The following is a 23,721-nucleotide window of genomic DNA, read 5'->3' as shown; positions in this document are numbered from 1 at the left end:
AGAGTCTTAACCCCATAGGGTTCCCACTGCCAAGGATTTTTCAAGGCTAGTTCCTGCTAATGGCCACTAACCAGCCATCCTGAAGGCTGACCACAACAACATCTCTAGCAGACTCTTCCCACTCCCATCTTGGCCTTTGATCTATTTCCAGTCCCCTGACTTGCTTCCAGAAGGCCATGTTATTGGCCTGGAGAGATGCCCAGTCTGCTGAGACAACTGCCATGCTAACAAAGTAATGGGTCAGCAGCACTCACAGCAGGCCTGCTGGAGCAGTGCTGCTCTGAGAAAACTCAGAGAGACAGGAGCTGAGCAGGTGTGCTGGTCTCCCATTGCCCTTTCATTGGATGCTCTATGTTTAGGGGAGTATTTTCTGATTGGGGCCAGACACAATAGCAACATGACATGGCAGAGCCTTGACACACGCTCTATCCTGCCAGCCCAGCATTCATCTTTTGAGGTAGGATCAACCAGCCCCTCTGGGGGAGGGCGCAAAGGGGAGGGGCAGGGGATAAGGTCTCTGCCTTGTGGTTGCAGTCATAGGATATGGCACACAAATAGCAAGACTTGCCACATAGGCATTCATAATTTGGGGAGCCCCAACCTCTCCCCTGTCAGGAGAGAAAAACTCTAGGGTCTAAGTCTAGGGTCTAGGTCAGAATTAATTGTCCTAAAAGCACTGAGCCTAACTGGTTTCCTTGGAATTTTGCTAGAGTCCATCTCCTTTTCTAGGAAACTGGCCTGCAGGGTATCAGTCCTGGACAAGTTAACCCTTACCGCTTAAATCTAGAAGTTCTGAATAAGGAGTGATGTTAACATACAGAGACCAGGGTCAGATTATGACCACCGAGTGCTGTCTTTTAAGAACTAGGACAAAGATAGAACCATGAGCAAGACTAAAAGTGTCAAAACGAGCTCTACCACCAAAGACTAGCTATTTTAAAGAACGGATTAAAATAGAAGAGAAGCAGTCAGTTAAAGGAAGAGAAGATCCAGCCTCAGTCCTAGAAGAATGCCTGCTAGACACTGGTACTGAGTGAGTGCTGTTCTTACCAAATGGAGGTAGAAGCGGAGGATTTTACTAGCTCCACCTAGCCAGTGAGCAGAGCCTAGGGCAGACTGTCTACTCTGCTTGCCTTTAAATACCTGGACTAAAAAGACCGCTCCTAATTGAGGGATGTAGAAAATACAAGGAAAACAAAACATTAATCTGAAGAACAAACCTGTAAATGTGATCATTTTAGAAAAATTCTTAATGTCTTCAGAAAGATACAAGTAGGAGGCAGAAGGCTTAAGGATAGAACCAAATGAGATGACAGTGAGCTCCAGATGAAATAAGGAAGGCTGTCTAAGAAAAGTGTTGGTAGAATTAAAATGCAGAGCAGAAAAAGGGCAGGATTGGCCCAATGGAATATTGAATCAGTGATGTTGAGGACAAGCTCAAAACATTTTCCCAAAATGCAAGTGAAAGACTAAGAAGTGAAAACAATGACATTATCAGTATGGAAGTTTCTGAGGTAGAGTAGATGATAACCAAAATGAAAGTCATAACCAAAGATATTTTAAGAAAGCTTTCTTGACCCTAAAAAGATATGAATATTCAGATTGAAATAGCTCTTTATGCTCCAGTCAAAACTATAAGAAAAATCCATTGCTAGATAATTCTCGGGAATTTTTTGAATGACTCAGATTAAGACAGACTCCCACATGCATCCAAAGAAAAAGCACAGATTGCCTTCATTGGAACAAAAATTAGATAAGACTCACTTTTTTCTCCTTTGCTACAATAAGTGCCAAAAAAAAAAAAAAAGTAGAGTCCAGGGGGTTTGAGGGTAAAGAGAGTGGAATGCTATAAACTTGAGAACTAATAGTATGCTACAGAGGTAAGTTCTGTCCCATAAGAAGCAATGGGAAGGTATTCTTACTTAGGTACTTCAGAAAGTACACTGTGAATGTAGTTTCCATGTATGCTGTATTCTATCTACAACCCAACAAGAGATAAATCAAAATTAAAAATTTTAAGAAGAGGGAAGTCCTAATATCAAAGAACTGACAGTATACACTGGAACTGATTAAATGTTAAGTCTACAAAAAATGTCAGTAATTTTGGAAGTAGAAGATACAAAGTATAAAAACTAAGTGTGATTTAAATTTTTCTCTTTATGATTTTCCAAACATTTTATGGTAATGTTAATTACTTCTGTATCTTATTTTAAAATTACATTTTATGAGAAACATTTAAAAATAAACGATGAAAAAAGTAGAAACTCGAGGCAAATATTTATTTCAGTCTTAGATGAGAAAGACCTTCGAAACGTGAAAACAATGGAACAAAGCACAAAGAAAAATGATGGGCTTTATAGGAGAGGTAATTATAATCTTCTCACTGCTCCAAGTTCAGAACCAATTCAGAAGAAACATGGGAATCAGACAGATCATAATAGCTAAGGCTAGTTAGGGAACAGAGCTTATATCTGTTCAAATCAAACTCTATTATCTCACAGAATTCATCATAACCACCTAGTTACTGAAAGACTGGTCATGTTCAGACTCTTCTACAGGTTCTAAGCCTGTGCCTGTGAACTTCAGCATGGAGCTTGAGAGCAGAGTCCAGAGAGAATGGAAGTTCAGGATTTCACCAGTCAGATACATTGTTTTTCCTCCTCTGTGGTGAGAAGTGAAGAGGGAAAGAGAGAGGAGGTCCCCTCATGGAAACACGAGGCTACTGGTACAGCATTCCCACTATCAGAAACAAACACTGAGAGAGTTGACATGTACTTAAAGAAAAAATTATTTATTAAAGACCTCATATAATTAAAGATAAACTAAAATTGGGAATTATTGGGAACAAATATAACTGGTTAGTATCATTATTATATAAAGGACATTTACAAATTGGTAAGAAAAAACACTAACACACCAGTAGAAGAAATTAAACTGGGTAATAAACATTAAAATAAAAGCCAACATTGACAATAAAAAGCACAAATTAAAGCACTAAAGATATGCTACTTTTCCCCTGTAATTTTCTAACAAGTATTTATTGTACTTCCACTATGTGGAAGATACTGGGATAAGTGCTGGAAGTATATGGCTGAAAAAGATATTTGTGGCCCCTTGATTCAGAGGCTTACATTTTAGTGGAAGAGGCAAGTCAATACTCTAGAATTACAGTAATCTGAGAGAGTCGACTGATAGGATAGGTAGAATGTTTAAATGTTTAAATGTGCAGGGATAAATGTTGTCTATTTACTTATTAAAGATAGCATTTAATGCTGTGAAATTTTAAAAATTTAAGCAGGTTTTTCACATTGCTGGTGATAGGATCAATTAGCCTGACATTTCTAGCAAACAATTTAGGATTACATATCTAGGAAAAAATCAGATATGAAGACAAAAATTTATGTGAAGACATATTGTATCTTTATACATGTATTATTGGTAATAATAAAAATAAATGGAAACAATACAAATGTCCTACATTAGGGTAATAATCAATGGTACTAGTTACACATGATAAACTCTTATCCAGCTAGTCACAATGCTGTTTTCCATTGACTATAATGATAAGAGCTACCACTTATTGAGTGCTATGTGCCAGCCACTATAAAAGTGCTAATTCTGGCCAGTGGTCTATGAGCAGCCACTTCCAGGCTGAAACTTGGAGGAGCAGATATGAGTCCTCCCTACTCTCTCTGCTTTTGCCATGGTGACCATGGAGGAATTATGTTGAGATGGTGAAACCATGAGATGGAAGCAACCAGTTCCCTGAATGAGCATTGGGTGACTCTAGAGAGTCACCCACCCTCAGTGGACTTCATGTGAGCAAGAAAACTACTTTGTCTAAGCCTCTGGGATTTCAGGGTCTATTTACTACCACAGTGTAGCCTAATCTAACTTTGACTGATACAATCTCCAACACTTATATGCCCTTATTTTGAATGAGGGATTTCACGAGCCGTCTGAGTGGTTTTTTGCTATTTCTTTGAAAATTTTACACTAAAGATTCCCTTTGGGATGTGATATATAATGTCTTTGTGCTTTTCCAAAAACTTCCATTTTAACATTTTTAGACACTTTACAAATCTCTCAATTTACTAATATAATTTAGTCTTCCAAAAATTCCATTTTTATTTTTAATATAGAAAAAATATATGCATTTTTGTAACACATTTCTGTACTGTTTGAATACAATAGATGAACAACATATTTATCATCCAAAAAATAAAAATAGACAACTTTTTAAGCTCACTGACATAGAATGACTCCATCACAAGTCTACAATAGTGTTTTGCCTGCTATCCACGGTCCTAGACTATTTCAAGATCCCATGATTATCATTATTTAATCCAGGAGGAAATAGTGGGTCCCTTGGCTGATCCAGTCTTGAAGTGTTTCCATCTAGAGCAGAGACTCATTCCCTGATCATGGGTCTTGGAATTGGGATCCAAACTTGAGCTCTCTGACTCAGTTCTGGACTCCCAATTCCCCTCACTGAAGTCTCCTGGAAGCTTCTGCCAGGCTAACTCAGTAACTCAGTGTAGAAGAAGAACCAACCATTAGAGCAAAGATGTCAAAGGCGCAGGCATAGCAGTTGTGATTGTTAACATTGAAAACTGCTCACAGACACTTCAGACACTCGTCAAATGGAAACATTTAGCTGATGTAACAGATTCTGTAGATGCCTTATCTGAGAACTCAGGGGTGTCTGATCTGCTACCCCCAAGATAACCTACCCTGCAAGTATCTCTGCCACTCAGTCCCACTTGAACTATCATCTCAGGTAATTCATACAACTAGAAACATCTAGATATCTGTGGACATTCCCAGAACAGGCTTCCATTGCTGAAGAACAGCTTTAGAGAGATGTGTTACCTGTAGATCCCCACCGTGGGCACACAGACTCTCGTGTTCTGCCTGTAGAAACAGTTGGTGGCCTCAAACCATGTCAGTATATCTGCTCAAAAGAAAAAAAAATCCCTGTACCCCTGCTCAGCACATATTGTTCATGAGCTTCTATATCTTTTTTATCTTCCAGCTGCCCCAGCCTTGGGGCAGTGATTCTGTGCAGGATAGCTGCCATTCTCAACCTAGTTTCTCAGGGAAGCAAATATGATTGTTAATGTCGAGTTAGAGAGCATTCTTATGAGACTGCTGAAATGCCAACACACGCGTCCTGCCCCCAAAGCAGAAGTAGTAACACCACCACAGATTATGGGCTGTGGTCAAACGGAAATAGGCTGAGGGTCATGTGCTCCCTGAAGTCCTACAGCCTCTCTCTCCCACCTAGAAAGCATATTGGAATTCAAATAAAGAGGACTTTTTAAAATGGATAATAACAGATCATCATTATATGTAAAAAAAGCAAACCATTCCACAAGTTTGGTTGTTTTTTGTTGTAAAAATTATTGGCAGTGCCTTTTACAATTGATCATGACACACAACTGGGCCTCAACACAGTTCAGAGTAGCTCTGCTCGATCCATCCATCCCAAAGTTTGACTAATACACTTCTGAGACCCTTTTCATCATCGCCACCATCCATCTGGCTTTCTTCCCTCCCACCTTCCCTTCTTTATCTCTCTGTGTACACTCCATATTTTCAAATCCATCATCTGCCAGACCATGAGACCCCATCCTTCATTTGATGCCTTTCCCAGTGGGTCCTTCAGAAGGTAAAGGAGCCCTCCATACCACCCGGTCTCCTCTCTGCTTTGAGCTCAGATTTGCCACTGGCTTGGGCTCCCACACACACCTTACTCGTAACTGTGTCTGTGATTCTAGTTGTCTCCGTGTTTGGTGGGGTAAGACTTTTCACACCCAGCCTGCAGTCTCTTGTCATAGAGTCACATGTGCTGCACTGCTTGGCTTTCCTTCCCCAGTGTTGGTGCTGAATAGTTTTAGTAACTACACAGCCAAGACAGGACAAATATTGCATGGGATGCTGGTACTTTCTGCTTTCTCATTTGAGAGAAAAATTTTCAACCCTATTTGTCATGAGTTGCATTGTGGAGCCCCCAAAAGATGTTGAATTCTTAACCTTAACCTCCACTACCCATGAACGTGACCTTATTTGGAAATAGGATCTTTGCAGACAATCAAGTTAAGATGAAGTTATTAGGGTGGCCCTAATCCAATATGACTGGTATCCTTATAAAAAGGGGAAGTTTGGGCACAAAGAGAGACATGTACAGAGAGAAGATGATGTGAAGATATAGAGAGAACACCATCTACAAACCAAGAAACACCTGCTACCAAAAGCTAAGAGGGAGACACTGAACAGATTCTCCCCCCACAGTCCTGAGGAGGAACCAGCCCTGCAAATCCACAACTTGATTTTGGACTTCCAGCCCCCAGTTTAAGCCACCCAGTTTGTGGTACTGTTATGGCAGCCTCAGGAAACTGGTACAATATTCAATGTAGTGTCAGTGACTTTTCTTAACTAAAAAAAAAAAAAGATGTTATTTTAGGAAAAAATAAAGGAATATAATAATGGTGGAGTGATATGATTTGACATGTGAAAAATGTAATGTTCTTTCATTTTAAATTCTGACAGATAAAACATTTATTGTGAGAATACTATCTAAAATAATATAAGGCAATTTAAAAAAAACTCCTTAGAATCTGATGTAAACAATCTCTTCCTAGAGTTTTGGCTTTTTACCTTATTCTATATTCTATTATAAATATCACTTCATTTGGTGAATACTTTTATTCTTCAGCATTTGAAATGAAGTTTATCATCACAGTATTCAGTTCTCCAAAAAAAGGTTAAAATACAATAATATCATCAAAGATTTTAATATCATCAAAGATGCCACATCAAAATTGATAGATATTTCATGGTAATTTCTATTTTGTCATGGAATAATGTTTGCCAGTTTCTTTAGAAAAACAGCCTTAATAACTAAAAGAAATGCAAAGGATATATCAGTTTTTAGTGTGGTGTTTTATTTTCTCTTTCATTTTATTAAAAATTAATAGAGATGTAAACGCTGTTGAGAAGATTTAAAACCCATCAAATACACAAAATCTCAACTGAGGCTACCCCAGAGAAGGGCACCAATGATGTGGAATGGCAGGAGGTATTTCGCATTATACGCCGTTTTGCACTATTAGAATTGGTTATCTTGTGCATGTGTTATTTTTTAATAGCGGGGGGGAACTAGCTAATTTTAAAGATTTCATTGAATTAAAAAGTATTGAAAAGGACAGAAGGTTTTTACAGTTGGTAAGAAAAAAATGGTGATGATTAAAGAACTATTAGAGATCCAATGATATTATTATCATGTAGAAAAGTGGGAGGAAATGTTAATTATTGATGGTTTTTCCGATAGTAAGGGAAGCCCAAATCTACAGGGATATTAGAAATATGGGACAAAAGCTTTTATAAAGATATAAGTCGGAAGCCTGCAAATTCATAACAGAGATTAAATTAGTGATGGTTGGATGATTGACGTTGGATGACTATCTTGGTCTGCACAGTTAACCTAACAGCATTTGAGCATCAGATTAGAGAAGAAATCTAGCAGAGGAAAAACTATTAGATTGGGCAATAAACTTAGACTCTCTTTGGACACTGCCACTTGCTAAGTAACTGTGTATCTGGGTAAGTTATTTAATCATTGTGGATCTTGCTCTCCTCATCTGTAAAATGAGGCAGTGGGAGCAGATGCTCTTTGCTCTCAGTTCACTTCCATCTCTGACTTTTGTGGTCACTTAAATGTCTACTGAAAGATCAGTCCTTAAAAACTGTCAACTTCTTTACTTTTCCTTCAGAACATTAAGCCTATCTGGAGACGGGAGGCCTTGCTTCCGTGAATAACTTCCCTGCTGCCTTTCCAAGTGGTAGGGTAACTTTTGTTTGTGCAGTAGGTGCTTAGTAGGTATGTATTCACTTGGTCTCTAGGGCTTGCAGCCTTTTTATGCTTGTCCTTGTTGTACCACTTGGATGCTGGGCTACCGCATACAAATGAGGAAACCCTTTGAAGGGTAGTAGCTTGGGTGGGAAATAGAAGAGAATCGTTCTCTGAGGGATTAATTTTATATGTGTTCATGATTCCTGCAGTTGATGTTCAGGAAGGGATGATATAAGGGTGGCCCTAAGGGTCAGGAAAAACCTTTTCTATGGATTAACAGGTAGATATGTATTTAGTAGATTGTAAAATTGTTCTCAATTGTTGAAAACTGGGTTGGGAAATTATGTTAATTCTTTTAGATGAATGAATGTTAGAGCCATATTAGGTCTTAAAAGTCATCTATTCCAGACTCTAATTTACCAGATGAAGAAGCTGAAACAGAGTAATGAAACAATTTTGCCATGGCCACGTATTTTGTTAGTAGCAGGCACAAGACTTGGATTCAGAGTTCTACATTCATGTCAGCTCCCTCTCCCCTCTCTGTGTCATACTCAACACAAATACACACAAACATCTCTATATGTGCATGGCTCTGCAAACTGATTTAACTAACATTTAGGCAGACATAGAACAAATCAGATGTATCTGCAATGTACATAATGGCAGTCACATATAGAAAGGTGTATTAGTAGATATAGATGATACAGATGTCATGCTTTTTCTCATGAATGAGGTAGGAGATATTATTCCCATTTCAGATTTGCAGAAAATAGGATTCTGACAGGTTAAATGACAACTAAAGCCTGTCAGAGCCAAGACGGGACCCTGTGTCCTCAGATCTTTGGTTCAGTGTCTTTCCCACTCCCCAACAACACCTCCCTAGACAAAGGTTTGCTCAGCGGACACCTCACAAAGTTGACCTTCTGGGTTTATTTTTCCTGCATTTATTTTTACTTAGATTGTCACAAGAAAAGGCTTCTGAAAAAAAAAAAAAACTGGCCCTCACAAAATTATGAATAAAAAAAATTGCATCTCCTTTTCTGTGTCCTCTGTCATTTGCCAACTTGTCCAACCGTTTGCCTCCATGGTCCTTCCCCAGCCCTATCCCTCCAGATGCCCTGGAGTGCTCAGTGAGAAGCCCATTCCATCAGGGAGTACCAGTGACATGACCCCCTCATGACTTAATCTCCTCTGCCATTTTAGCCTATCCAGATTACGCATATAAAGGATGGTTCTCTAAGAAAACTAAATCCATAAAGGCTAATACTGTATAGAGGGCCTTCCAAATATGGAGAGCAAAGTGGAAAAGAAAATGACTAGCAAACTGAGTGAGTGGGGACCGGAAGGCTTGGGTGGTTCTATAACAAAGCTTTTTGTCATTTGGTGGAATCCATGTATGAATTAGGTTGTCCAGTAATTGTGGTGGGGTAGCCTAGAACTGGGGGAACTAGAAGCAGGGGAAGATTAAGGAGGCATTAAGACTGATAAGGAGTGAGCCAGTCTGCTGGCTGAATCGATGAAAGGATGACTTCGAGACATTTCAACAGAAGAGACAGTATTCAGATATGGAGTAGGGGGTCGGAGAAAGGAGAAAAAATAACTTTATATGCAGCATATATTACAAAGAAATTAGTAGGTGTATTCTATGTAATGAATACATCAGTTGGTAAGGAAAATGTTAAGACCACTGTAATGAGTAGAAAAAGGATACAAACAGATAATTTGCCAAAAAGGAAATATGATATGTAATGAACATATAGGAAAATAACTAACTTCTCTAAAAATCAGTTTGAATAATTGTGAAATATTTGTAAAATGCGAAAACGAAGCAATCATGGTTTGTTAAAATAATACTTATTGTGTATTGCTGGTGATAATATGAATCATTTAAATGGTTTTGGACAGTAATATGGCAATGCATAGGAACTACAAAATTTTCCATACATCTTTATCTATTAATTTCACTTGTAGAAAGTTAAAAAAATTTCAATATAGAAAAATACATGAAGGGGTTCATTGAAACATTATTTATAGTGGAGAAATAATCTAAATATAAAAGCACTAGACAGATGATTAAAGTATACATCCCCCCGCAAAAAAATATCGTGCAGCCTTTTATAATGCAGTTATGGAAATATTTAATATGGAAAGTAATAGTTCTAATAAAATAATTTAGATAGGCAAACTAACTATAGTAATCTCTTTATAACTGTGTAAAAATTATGCATGGATAAGGAGTAGAATGATGCTTGACCAAAAAAAAAACATTTTCATTGACTGATGGTGTCATTGTTAGTAATTATTAAGATTTTTCCATGTAGTATTTCATTCATGCTGATGTAATATTTTTGCCCATAAAACAAGTAAAACACATACTGCATTATGCTTTTGCTAAATATCACTTCTGTGTTTTACTCAGTTATATTTTCAAAATTCTTTGTATTTTGGGTCAGTGTTTCAGAGACTGATCATCCCATTTGCCTGAGAATCAGGGGGTTCCCAGGACTCCACACTTTTGGGGTAGGAACAAAAAATGTCCTGGCAAACCTGGAGGAATTGGCCATCCTAAATATAGTGAAGATTCAAATTTTTCTTTTGTCTTTCTAAACCTAGTAGTTTATTCATGTACCAAACAGTGGTGAGAAAATGACGTCTTTGTTATTTGCTATTAATAGATTTTGACAAGCATAATATGGTTATTTTTGGTTTTAAACAACTCTTATTTTCTATTTAAACTGCTATCCTATTTTAAAATTTGTAACAATGAAGCTTCCATTACATACAGAACACTGTAAGAGAAAACAGCACTTGAATCAACAAAGGACATCATATTCCATGTTTATCCTTGAAAATAGATTCACTAGTGGACACTGTGGATATTTCAAAACAGGGAAAACAAACAAAAACCAACTCTAACAAAACTCCCAATGGTTGCCACTGAATCATGACCAAAACTCTGCCGGCTTTCCTGCTGGCCTCTTTAAGTCCTACTGTACTTGCCCTACCTGTTCATACCTCTAGTACAACTCTGTCTGTTCATTGGGAACGTTTTTTTCCTCTTCATAGTTAAAAAAATAAGTCCTGTTTGTTTGTTTTCCCCCACTTTTACACTGCTTCTAATTTAGCATCTTAAAGTTTCCCTTTGGAGGAAACTTTTCCAAAAAGATTCTCTGGAAGAGCAAAGGTGTTATTCCATTGAGGTTTCCTAGTAACAATATGAAGTAAATCCAATCCAGAAAGTGTCTAAGTATGAGCATTGATTACTCTCACACACCCACCCGTCACTAAGGCTCTTCGGTTGACTGCAGGCCTGTTGAAGCATCTCCCCTTTAATCTCTGCAAGACTGCAAGACTTGCTACTTCCAGGATTTCATTTTCCAGGTAAATTCCAAAAATGGATTTAGAAAGTGGGCACTAGTATATGTTTTCTAAGGGGCATCTGATTTGATCAGTATTAGAAACTGAGTCACTTTATATTTGAATAAAAGTGAATGTCATAGTTAAAAAGTTTTTTTTTTTTCCAGAAGTTAAGTGAATTAGCATTGCTATTTCTACATAACTTAACTGTCACTTTTAAGGGCATGTCAGTTTATTCTCCATCTACTATGTGTACACGTTCCTAAGACCTTATAGTATTTAATGAAGAGATCCTTTTTAAGTATTGATAACCACAAGAAAATTATTCCATGTTTGATCTGTGTTAAAGAATCAAAGTCCAAGATCTTTGAATGGAACTTAGAATAAAAATGTAATTAGGTTACATCCCTAAAGTCTGATATATCTTTAAACAAGACTGAAAATGAAACTTTATTAGAGCTTCAAATGAATTATTTCATTGCCTTTTTTTAATTCATTTTTTTCCCCTTCTCTTTCATGTCTGTGTTACTGACATTGTGGCTTGTATTTTACCTGTCTTTTTCAGGGTGTTTTAATTATTTACTGCTTAAGGAGTAGCACGCAGAGGAAGCCTCATTCAGAGGTGCCTGCTCTGTAGCGGGTTTCTCTTTTTCAAAGCTTTGCAAGGAGGCCTTGAATCTCTGCACTGAGCCTGCAGTTCCTGCCCCACTGATTCACCCTTCTGGAGGCAGTATCTCCTCTGACTCTCTGAGAAGAGGCACTGCTCCTAGGAGGTACCACTCACCAAGAGTGAGAGGGGTGCTGGGTGCAAGTTGGATGAAGTGTGCTGTTTCCAACTAGTGTCTTAAAAGGCTTTCCATTTGAATAAGTGACACTGTTGCATAACGTTTTGACGTTGAAGCATTCCACACAACAGGCTCATCCAGATATGGCTCCAAATGGCAAACCTGAAAAAAAATAGATACAATGGCATGAAAACTTACTGAACGTCCACAGAGCACCAGGCACTTTGCAGGGTGCCGACGCAGCTCTTTTAGTGCCTGTTACAGTCATACCCTGAGGTTGGCATTGCTGTCCTTGTTTCAGAGCCCTTAAAGAAAGGGTGCGAGGGGTCCAATGATATCATGGTGCTCAGGTTTAAACCTTGGCCTTTGCTTTTAAGTCAAACTGTCCTCCTTGTACAGTTTCCAAAGAGGGGTCACCTTGAGCAGATAAAGCCATCATGAGCTTTGGGCATCAGCTCTGCCACCTGCTTGGTATGTGAAATTTAGGCAAGAGAACCCCTGAGGCTCATTTTCTCCATCCCTAAAATATAGATACTATTATCACGTATATATGGAATCTAAAACAATTAACAAATGACAATAACAAAATAGAAATGGACTCACACATACAGAGAACAAACTAGTGGTTACCAGTGGAGAGAGGGAAGGGGAGAGGGGCAAGAGAAGGGTAGGGAGTCACGAGGTACAAACTACAATGTACAAAATAAATAAGCTACAAGGATATATTGCACAACACAGGGAATATAGCCAATATTTTATAACATTAAATAATCTCTAACAATTTGGAATCACTCTGTTGTACGACTGAAACTAATATACTATTGTAAATCAACTATACCTCAATAAAAATAAATAAAAATTTAAGATATAGACACTTATATATGTATATGTATATATATATATATATATATATATATACACACACACACACACATGTATCAGTTACTATTTATGCTAGACACATGGTGGTAATGTCTCCACTAACATTATTTTTCTCCCTCCATACTCATCTAAATAGATTACTTTCAGTTAATTAGGTTTTTGTAATATCCAAAATCAGCACGTGCCTGTTGTCAATCAGAGCGACAATGTAAAGGGGAAAAGTTAATATCCTCGCTCTCCACCATCTCCCATAAGAGAATCAATACTGATACTTTGGCAAGTATGCTCTACACCTTTCTCTTTGCTCATAAAGCATATAGTACACACAATCCGAATGTGGTTTATTTAAAATCATGAGCAATCTATAATTCAAGCAAGAATTACATTATTGATTAAGTCCAGAGCAATATAATTCATTAGCTGATCTAATGTCAATATTGACTTTATTTCTCCTCAGACTTTTACACTTGTCGACACATTTTACTTAGTATTTTGAGATGAGGTGGAATGTTTATAAGCTTTTTAATGGCTAGTATCAATTTCCTATTGTTTATTCATTATACAAGTGGTTTACATTTTTAAAAATTATTTGAGTGATTTCAATACTTCCAATCGTGAGCATTTAAAAGCAAAACTGCCCAATGCTTAATCCTTAGAAATTATAACACTTGGATGGAAACTACCATCTGAGGTTTAGTATGACAAGTTTATTATGACAAGTTGGGGCACCATGTCCATCCCTGACCACAATTCAGTAATCTAAAATCACAAACAACAACAATTAATAACAGTTCCTCCAGAATATTTGAAAAGTCCAGGCAAATTTTCTGGAATTTAAAAATTAACTCACCAGTATTGCCGACATTAGTGATCAAGCCTCTGGTGAGTTTCACCCACACCTGGCTTCCTGTCTTCCTGGGATCCTTTCCATTGTCTGGTTTAGTGACCTGTACTCTTTAACAGGGATATGATAGCATTCCTGTAATGTCTATCTGAAATCTTTGCTCAAAATGATAAAGGATTCCATTTTTTAAATAACACTTTAAATTTCTTCTAAGTATCCCAAAGCAGCTACTCAAAAGTACGGGCACATTTTCTTCCCAGTTTATTAGGGAAGCCATTGAGTTACAGAAACCCAATCTTTGTTTTCCAGCATTCCATTTTGCAATGGTGTGCAGTGGGTTATAGTACAGAGCAAATCTCCCCTGACGAGAGATAAACCCTTGAAAGTGATAGTTTCCATTGGGAAGTATGACGAGCCCTTAATATTTCAGCGTGTATCATGCCATTATAATTATCATAATTGAATGTTACAACCTAAAGATAATATAAATTGCTCATGCAGTTAAACTGAAGCGGAAAGCAATGTCTTTTGTTTTTACAAAAAGGCAATAACATATTTCTCTTTTTGCTACTGTTCAATTTGCTTCCAGCAGATTTTATGTCTACATTGCACAGAATAGTAACTTAACCGCCAAAGATGTCCAGGAGCTCCAGATTAAAATGTAATATAATATACAAAAAGCTTTATTGTTCCTTTAGGTTGTTGTTTTAAACCAAAGTGGAATATTTCCCTAAATTCTTCAACAAATGTGCACCATTTACAACTAAATATGCTTATGACTTATACCAGGGCTGCTGAAGAAATAGGCCTTACGGACCTGTCAAATTATTTTCATGCAATTTTTCCTGTAGCGTTATTTTTACTGGCAAGTGTGCAAGTTGATAGAAAAGGAAATAATTAGCTATTTTCAGAATTGCTGATGCATGGAGCTAAAGCAGGCCCGCCTGTGCATCTTAGAGATTGTGACATTTGAAATTACCTGAACGATACCAGAGCCATTTTTGGACATAATTAACACCTTGCCTAATTAATGTCAGGTCTAGACAGAGTCACACTCTATTTAGGAAATTTTATTTCAAACTTGCTTATGCCTTTATTATATTGCAAACTTTAGATTTGTTTGCTGTTTTCTTAAGTGGAGCAACTTCTTTTTTTTTTTTCATTTTTCTTTTCCCTCCCCCTTCAAGTAATCAATGCACTGCTGAACGAGTTCATTTTAATGCACTCAATCATGCCTCTAATGTTCGTAGCTTACGGGCGCAAGCATCAGTAATGCAGGAATGTTATATGGCTTTAGTTTGGGCCATTTCATAAAATATTCATGGAATCAAAAATGTGCATCAAAATAGCGGCTGGGAGAATTACATTTATGTTCCTGCTTTTATGGCAGCTTCACATTTAAACCCATTTGTGTTAATATCTAGTCAATCTTCCTACTTTAAAAAAAAACTAAAATGGGAGAGATCATATACATTCTCCTTTGCTTAATATTTGTTCTAGACATCTGCAGTGATACAACAAATATCTATAAACTTTCAGAGATGTTGTACCAGGGAAGAGGGGTAAGCAACAACCTGGGTAATACCCAAATGTATAAAATCTTATTTTCTCTGCGTAGTATTTATCTTAACATCCTACCAGACATTTTGCAGTTTACAACATTGTTTGGGTTTTGTTTGTATTTTTAAATAAATGGCTAGATTTCTTGTTTGTGTGGGCTTTAGGTAAAGTGAAGCTCCTTTGTAGTAGTTTTATTTTAAGAGTACACTTTCTTTTGGGTGAAAAACTATAAATGCATACAACATTGTCGTTTATGTAGATGTTATATAATTGTTTTAAAAAAAACAAAAGCAAACCAAAAGAAAAAAAAAACAAACCTGAGACTGAGGCTACTTCTATCCATGCCTGGATTCTTGTCTTACACAATTGTTCACAGTGTCTCCCATGATGTGTTTTCTGATACTATCTCGTGTTCTTGAGCTAAATCCATTACTGATGGTATTGGTGGAAGGTCACCACCAGTCGCTCCCACAAAACATCTTGGCTCCATTTTCTTCCCTGATTCACTTGAAATATTAGTGGACGCTCTGGATTTTTTTCTTAGCATAGAACCAGGCACTTCGCTGAACAATGGTTAGTATGCCTTTCTTGTCACAGTTACTCCTGTGATGTTTGTTACTCATAGTGATGAGTAATTCCTGGTGCAGCAAGATAAAGCTCATGTCCCCTTAGGAGACCTTTAACATCTATGAATGTGCCCTTCTCTTTTCTGTTTTCCGTAAACTTTTACTTTTGTGATACCTTTGGTGTAATTCTTCTTCTTCTCTCTGCCCTCTTTCTCAATGAAAAATAATGTTAACACCTGTGAATTCCGGAGAAGGACGATTATCTAGATGCTTGTCCTTCAACACGATTGATGGTGGGATCTGGGAATCTTGTCTGGTCCTGATATATTAAAGTTTATTTGGTAACAAAGGGCAGACAACACATGAACACCGTGAAGAAGCTATAAAGGTTTGCCGTGAGCCAAATTTGAAAATCTGGTTTATGATCTTCATTTGTATTTACATGTGTAGTGTCAGAATGACCACTTCCAACATTTCTCTCAGGTATATTAAAAACTTCCAGATAAAAACAGGATGCATTATGTCTTAATAAATATCTAGGGCTTCCCTGGTGGCGCAGTGGTTGAGAGTCCGCCTGCCGATGCAGGGGACGTGGGTTCGTGCCCCGGTCCGGGAGGATCCCACATGCCGCGGAGCGGCTGGGCCCGTGAGCCATGGCCGCTGAGCCTGCGCGTCCGGAGCCTGTGCTCCGCAACGGGAGAGGCCACAACGGTGAGAGGCCCGCGTACCGCAAAAAAATAAAATAAAATAAATAAAAAATAAAATAAATAAATAAATAAATATCTAGTCAATAGTAATATGAGTCTTTACTCAGAAAGTAAGAAAACCTTTAAAATCCTGTTCATTGTTGGAAATATAAATTGCATGGAAATGATATCATTGTTAATCATGCTTAAAGGGAGATACTTGCCTATTTAAACTACTATGCTCCCTTCATAGTGTAGACATATTTTAATATTTTTAAATCAAATATTATACCACATTGTAATATGTACTTTCAAATTCTGACCAGCCTTTAGAAATTGCAGCCTGGTCATTTGTGTGCTTCTGATTATTTGGATCAAATCCTTGCTGGCTTACTTACAGTCCTATTTGCCACCAAATAACTTTAGAAACGATTCCCTACATCTGAGAATGGCTGGAAAACTCTTCTTCTTCTAGTAGTCACCTTGGTTTAAAACGGTGCTGATCACTACTATATATAAAATAGATAACTAGTAAGGGCCTACTGGGTAGCACAGGAAACTCTACTCAATATTCTTTAATAACCTGTATGGGAAAAGAATCTAAAAAGAGTGGATATATGTATATGTATAACTGAATCACTTTGCTGTGCACCTGAAACTAACACAACATTGTAAATTAACTAGACTCCAATAAAAAATTTAAAATAAATAAATTAATTAATTAAAAAAACCACGCTGTGCTGATCAGAATCCCCAGTGACCTCCTCTGTGGCAAAGTGGTTAAGGAAGGGGACATGAAACCATGAATAACCTGTGACCACAGGTTAGGACTAAGTATGGGACATCCTAGGTGCCTTCACCCCATGGATGTCACCTCACGGTTTAGGTTAGAGAATTTAGATGCAGGTTACAGAGCTGTTTTTACATCAGACTCCTTCAGGTAGACCAATGAGAAGCACATCAGTGGCCGGTATCTGTTCTTTCATGTTGGAGGATCTTGTGATTGCCTGAGTAGAGTCACAGAATTATAGAACTGGTAGAGACTAGAAATCACATAACTCAAGCATTGTTTTTAACTTCAGATATTTATGTCCAGAGAATCTAACTTACTCCACCCAAGTTTTCTGACTTGTACCTAATGTGGCAGAACTAAGATGTGTGGGCATTTGGTGATCCTGGGTTTAAATCCTAAACATCACTTTTTAGCTATTTGAGTCATTTAATGTTTGTGAGCCTCGGTTTTCTCTTTGGTGCAAAAGAAAAGTCATATTTACTGCACCAGTTTTGGAAGGTTTAATAAGATAACGTCTGGGGAAAAAAACGTTCCATTTTGACTAGCACCCAGTAGGCCTTCAAGAAATAGTAGCTCCCTGTTCCTTTTACCCAAGCATCTTGGACTGCTCCTTCCTCATGGCAAACTTCAAATATTTCCTTGTAAGAGCTGAACCCTGGCAGATTATCATGACCTAAGCAGTACACTGATACTAGTCCCAAGTGCTCAAGCAAAAATCAAACTCAACTGAAAAGTCTGTTTCTCAATCATTCCAAGGCCCCCTTCCATAGTAGCCAATTGAAACCAATGTCCCGAGAACCTCTCATTTCACTTCTGCTTAGCCTGTGCAGGAAACCTAATCACATCAGTACACAGAGGGAAGTCTGGCTTGTTTGGAATACAGAGACATGGTCCCCACCTTTGTCTCCCCCCTTCCCCCTCTTCAGCCCTCTCTGCATTTCCTCCGCATATCCTTTCCCCACTTTCACCCTCCCCTCTCCTTACCTCCCCTTTCTTCCACCATGTGGATCAAATCTTGGACCCAGCTATCAGTTCTCATATGCTATTAACATCATTGTGCCTCATTTGCATCTCATTGTAATTAGTCAGGTTATCCAAAGCTTCATCTCCTGGCTCTCCTCCTGGAATTCTTAGTGAATCTGTTATTTTATAACGCACTTTTGGACTCTCTTTCCATATGGTTACTGTGTGTGACCACAGATGCTGTTAGGCCCTTCCTAGTCTCCTTATGGTCCCAAGTTTTTCTGGAACTATCTGGTTTACTCACAGTTCCCTGTATCCACTTGTCCCTATTCACATGGCCAAAAAGAAATATGTATCCATACTTTATAAATAGATGGATGCTGGATAAAAAAAAAGAACTCTCGTATACATCTTTCCAGGGATACAGAGCTATACTTTACAGGCAGAAATATAGTTAACAGAGGAAACATAACACACATATATGTCAACGCTCCATTTGAGTTTTAAAAAAGAAACGAGAGTCATGGGTATTTGGGGAAAGGTGTTTCTGGCAGAGGTGCTGCAGGAGAGAGGTGAAAAACTATGCCTGCTTTTGTGGGAGGTAAGAGAAAAATTGTCAGTTAAATGTAAAGATAGAACAGTAAACTTCAACCTTCAGTATTTGCATCAAAATGAAAAAGGACTGGGCATTAATTTTAAAATAGTTTCCATTATATATTTCTCTTTACAAACTGAACACATTTTGATGATAGAAACATTAGAAAATGCCAATAATCAGGAAAAAAAAAGCAGAAAAGAAACCAATTCATCACCCATATAACACTGGTAATGCTTTGTAAATGTTATCTGATGTTTTTCAATATTTTCACTTATCATAAGCACCTGTCCATGTAATCAAATATTCTTCTGTAATATCATATTTATGGCTTTGTAGTCTTTTATCATGTGAAAATTTCATAATACAAGTTTATAAACAGCTCAGCAGCACACACCCGCCTCTCTCTATGTATCTTTGCTGATATGCCCTCCTTCTGCATGGGACTCAGACTGGCCATGTCTTTACTGAATTTTTGTACAGCTTATTTGCTGATTATACATCTCCGTTGTGTTTCTTTTAAAATACTATTTGTCTTTGTGCATTTTAATATTTATTTTGATAGCAAATTCAGTGCAAAAATAGGAGGAAATTATATGCAATAGTGATGGCAGTGGCTACAGTATCCTGGAATGTCCAATCTGTAATATGCAGTGCATCTTATTTGAGGAAATGTATTGAGCCTAATATGGCCTACATAGGTTAATTTAATCAGTTGTGATAATATTGTCATAAGGACTCAACTACATATTTCGCAGGAAGACTATGTTGTACTTAAAGAAAGGGAAAATAAATAGTGGCGATAATTCAATTGGCCTGTGGGTTTTTAAAAATATTATCACTATGCCAACTGGTAACAGCAGCTGTGTTTATTGAGTACCTACTCTGTATCAGATATTGAACAGGTATTAATTCATTTCTCATAATAACACCTTGAATAGTTACACTATAATCTTACTTGCAGAAGAATTAAATTTGGGCACAGAGAGTGTAGTAATTAACCTGAGGCTAAACAGCAAAAATGGTAAAACTGGTATAGGAATTCAGGCTGTCTGTTTGGAGCCTGCACTCACTCTTAACTACGATTCTTGAAATGCCTAGATGTAAGTGATTTTCCAGTTCATTCCAATTAGGTAACTCCAATACCATAAAAGAGCATTTACATTACAGGATTTTGTGTGCATTTCTACAAGGCAATTCACAAGTAAAATACAATCTGTATCATGGAAGTACAAACTACCCTTCCAGAAACGTGCTTGCTCACATTTCAAGGAATCAAATGACTTAAAGTTAATTTAGAGTTTTGGCTTTGAGAAGATATATTTCGGGCTATATTATAAAATATAATTGAGAAGGGCAGTTAAGTTACATTGTAATTTTAAAATTAAATAACTTGGAAATTCCAATCAAACGTTGAGTAGTAGTTTAAAGCTCCATAATACTTAAATTTGAAATTTGTAACAGTTGCATCCTTTCTCAAGACACCTGAATGCTCGAGAATGAAGAACTGCTTTCTGTTGGGAAAGCAGTGCAAGAAAGTGGTTTAGAGTGTGGGCTCTGGAATCAGACTGCCTGGATCTACTACGCCACTGGCCAGGCAATCTTGCGCAGAATTCTTAACCTCACTCTTTTCTACCTTAAAATGGAACCATAACAATCTCTTTTCCACAGGCCTGTTTTGACAATTAAATGAGAAATGCATATAAAGTGCACAGCACAGTTCCTTGCATATATAATGTTGAATAAATGTTAGCTAATATGATTGTTATTAATAATTATTACTTTACATTCACACCGTCTCTAAACATTTGTACTTCTCCTCAATTTCTGCTAGCCCAAGTATATCCCTTTAGCGGGTGTCCATTCAAAATCAGTGCTGAATCTGAGGTCCAAATTGAGATAGCTCCTTTCCCAGCTGAAGTCCTCTTCAGCCTTAGAAATACTTGGCTGCATTCCGTGGTTCTCTCCCCGCCCACACACACTTTAATAGTAAAGCACAAGACGTATGCAAAGTATCTGAAAATATGTTCTGGCCTGTGGTTTGTATTTATGAATGGCTTTTATTCTTCAGGTCAGCTTCTGGAAGCTGCGGAGCATTATGAGGCCTTCCATCAGTTGACGCAGGGACGGATATGGAAGGATGAGACAGGCCGCGTTCTCAACTTGTTGGCCTGTGAGAGTCTCCTGAGGACTTACAGATTACTCTCAGACAAAATGCTGGAAAATAAAGAATACAAACAGGCCATCAGAATTCTTATAAAAGCTTCTGAAATAGCCAAAGAAGGTGGGTGGAAAAGAGCACTCTCACGTTGCTGCCTTTAATGGGCAGATACTGCTTCTCCCAAGAGGGAGGTAAAAATTGTCAAGTGTTTGGGTGATTATTTCCTATGAAATGCAGGGACAAATGCCATCAATATACTTTCAAATTTCACTGTAAAACAGAGGGGCCTTAGTGCTGACAGCAAGAAATCCATTAGTTTCTTGAAAGCTTTACCTCCAAAATTGCAACCCTCTGGGAATAATGTTATAAAACAGTAAACCCATGATGAGAAGGTAAGGTCATCTGCAAAAGTTAACTCTGTGTGTGTGTGTGTGTGTGTGTGTCTGTGTGTGTGTGTGTGTGTGTGTGTGTGTGCTTAAGGTCATATATTTCTTACAATCTGAGAGACCTTTCATTGTTTATAAATTCCCTGTTGTCGGGTAATAGGAAAGATATGATAAATATTTAGTTAAGAGTAACAGGAAGATAGAACTTTAATATATTTTAGACCCATGCCTGTCAAAGTGTGTGGCCTTTGGCCTGGCAGCATCAGCATCACCAGGAAGCTTATAAGAAACGCAGCATCTCAGGCCCCACCCCCGACCGACTGCATCAGAATCTGCAGGTTTGCAAGATCTCCAGGTGATTTGTATGCACGCTTACAGCAGTGAAAATGCTTTTGTGACAGCTGATCACATCCTTAATATTCTATTATCATTAAAATATGTATAAAATATAAAGAAAAAAATTGGAACATATACTCATAAGCTTTTACTTTGTGAGATGCAAGGATATTTTGTGACCTCAGAGTAGTATATTAATAAATTACTTTTCATGAAGGAGAAAAAAGATGGAAGTTACGCTCTTGAACTAAGTTCATTAGCTTGTGGACATATCTAATCAGTTGGCTTATTGAGTAACAAATGGCTTATATGGAGTAAACAGGACTGATTTTCTGGGTTTGATTTTAATTTTTTAAAGAATGAAAGTAAAATCTTAGCTTATTCTCTCTGTTAATTTTTAAAAGTAATATTAGTTAAATTACCCATAGGACATCACCCCCAGTGAAAGATGTATCCCATTGAATGAACTGCTTTTGAATGAACGGTGATCTAGTACCTTCCCCAAAGGGGTACACACTGACATAAATAGTTACCTCTTAGATCAATTTCAGCAGCTAACTTTAGTCACGTGAAAAGTTATGTGGATTTTTTTTAACATCTTTATTGGAGTATAATTGCTTTACAATGGTATGTTAGTTTCTGCTTTACAACAAAATGAATCAGTTATATATATACATATGTTCCCATATCTCTTCCCTCTTGCGTCTCCGTCCCTCCCACCCTCCCTATCCCACACCTGCAGGCGGTCACAAAGCACCGAGCTGATCTCCCTGTGCTTTGCGGCTGCTTCCCACTAGCTATCTACCTTACGTTTGGTAGTGTATATATGTCCATGTCTCTCCTCGCTTTGTCACAGCTTACCCTTTCCCCTCCCCATATCCTCAAGTCCATTCTCCAGTAGGTCTGTGTCTTTATTCCTGTCTTACCCCTAGGTTCTTCATGACATTTTTTTTTCTTAAAATCCATATATATGTGTTAGCATACGGTATTTGTCTCTCTCTTTCTGACTTACTTCACTCTGTATGACAGACTCTAGGTCTATCCACCTCATTACAAATAGCTCAATTTCATTTCTTTTTATGGCTGGGTAATATTCCATTGTATATATGTGCCACATCTTCTTTATCCATTCATCTGTTGATGGACACTCAGGTTGTTTCCATCTCCAGGCTATTGTAAATAGAGCTGTAATGAACATTTTGGTACATGACTCTTTTTGAATTATGGTTTTCTCAGGGTATATGCCCAGTAGTGGGATTGCTGGGTCATATGGTAGTTCTATTTGTAGTTTTTTAAAGGAACCTCCATACTGTTCTCCACAGTGACTGTATCAATTTACATTTCCACCAACAGTGCAAGAGTGTTCCCTTTTCTCCACACCCTCTCCAGCATTTATTGTTTCTAGATTTTTTGATGATGGCCATTCTGACTGGTGTGAGATGATATCTCATTGTAGGTTTGATTTGCATTTCTCTAATGATTAGTGATGTTGAGCATTCTTTCATGTGTTTGTTGGCAGTCTGTATATCTTCTTTGGAGAAATGTCTATTTAGGTCTTCTGCCCATTTTTGGATTGGGTTGTTTTTTTTTTGTTATTCAGCTGCATGAGCTGCTTATAAATTTTGGAGATTAATCCTTTGCAATCATTTGCAAATATTTTCTCCCATTCTGAGGGTTGTCTTTTGGTCTTTTTTATGGTTTCCTTTGCTGTGCAAAAGCTTTGAAGTTTCATTGGGTCCCATTTGTTTATTTTTGTTTTTACTTCCATTTCTCTAGGAGGTGGGTCAAGAAGGATCTTGCTGTGATTTATGTCATAGAGTGTTCTGCCTATATTTTCCTCTAACAGTTTGATAGTTTCTGGCCTTACATTTAGGTCTTTAATCCATTTTGAGCTTATTTTTCTGTATGGTGTTAGGGAGTGATCTAATCTCATACTTTTACATGTACCTGTC

At 37.6% G+C, this 23,721-nt stretch overlaps 1 protein-coding gene and 1 long non-coding RNA gene across 4 annotated transcripts in view; one reads left to right on the top strand and one right to left on the bottom strand.

Moving 5' to 3' along the window:
• Positions 1 to 23,721, bottom strand: part of LOC125964180 (uncharacterized) — a 672,498-nt gene that overhangs the window by 107,264 nt on the left and 541,513 nt on the right. The gene's annotated exons all lie outside the window — the stretch shown is intronic.
• TTC29 (tetratricopeptide repeat domain 29) overlaps positions 1 to 23,721 on the top strand; it is a 249,929-nt gene that overhangs the window by 45,550 nt on the left and 180,658 nt on the right. For both annotated transcript variants that reach the window (XM_033402828.2, XM_049708815.1), the window contains exon 5: positions 20,958 to 21,170. In XM_033402828.2, coding sequence (XP_033258719.1) covers positions 20,958 to 21,170 — 213 coding nt within the window. The remainder of the gene's footprint in view (positions 1 to 20,957; positions 21,171 to 23,721) is intronic.

The sequence above is a fragment of the Orcinus orca genome, chromosome 4 (genome assembly GCF_937001465.1).
Source record: "Orcinus orca chromosome 4, mOrcOrc1.1, whole genome shotgun sequence".
In the NCBI taxonomy this organism is placed as follows: Eukaryota; Metazoa; Chordata; class Mammalia; order Artiodactyla; family Delphinidae; genus Orcinus; species Orcinus orca.
Note: the sequence above shows the minus strand (reverse complement) of the source record. Positions and strands in the feature narration are given on the sequence as shown.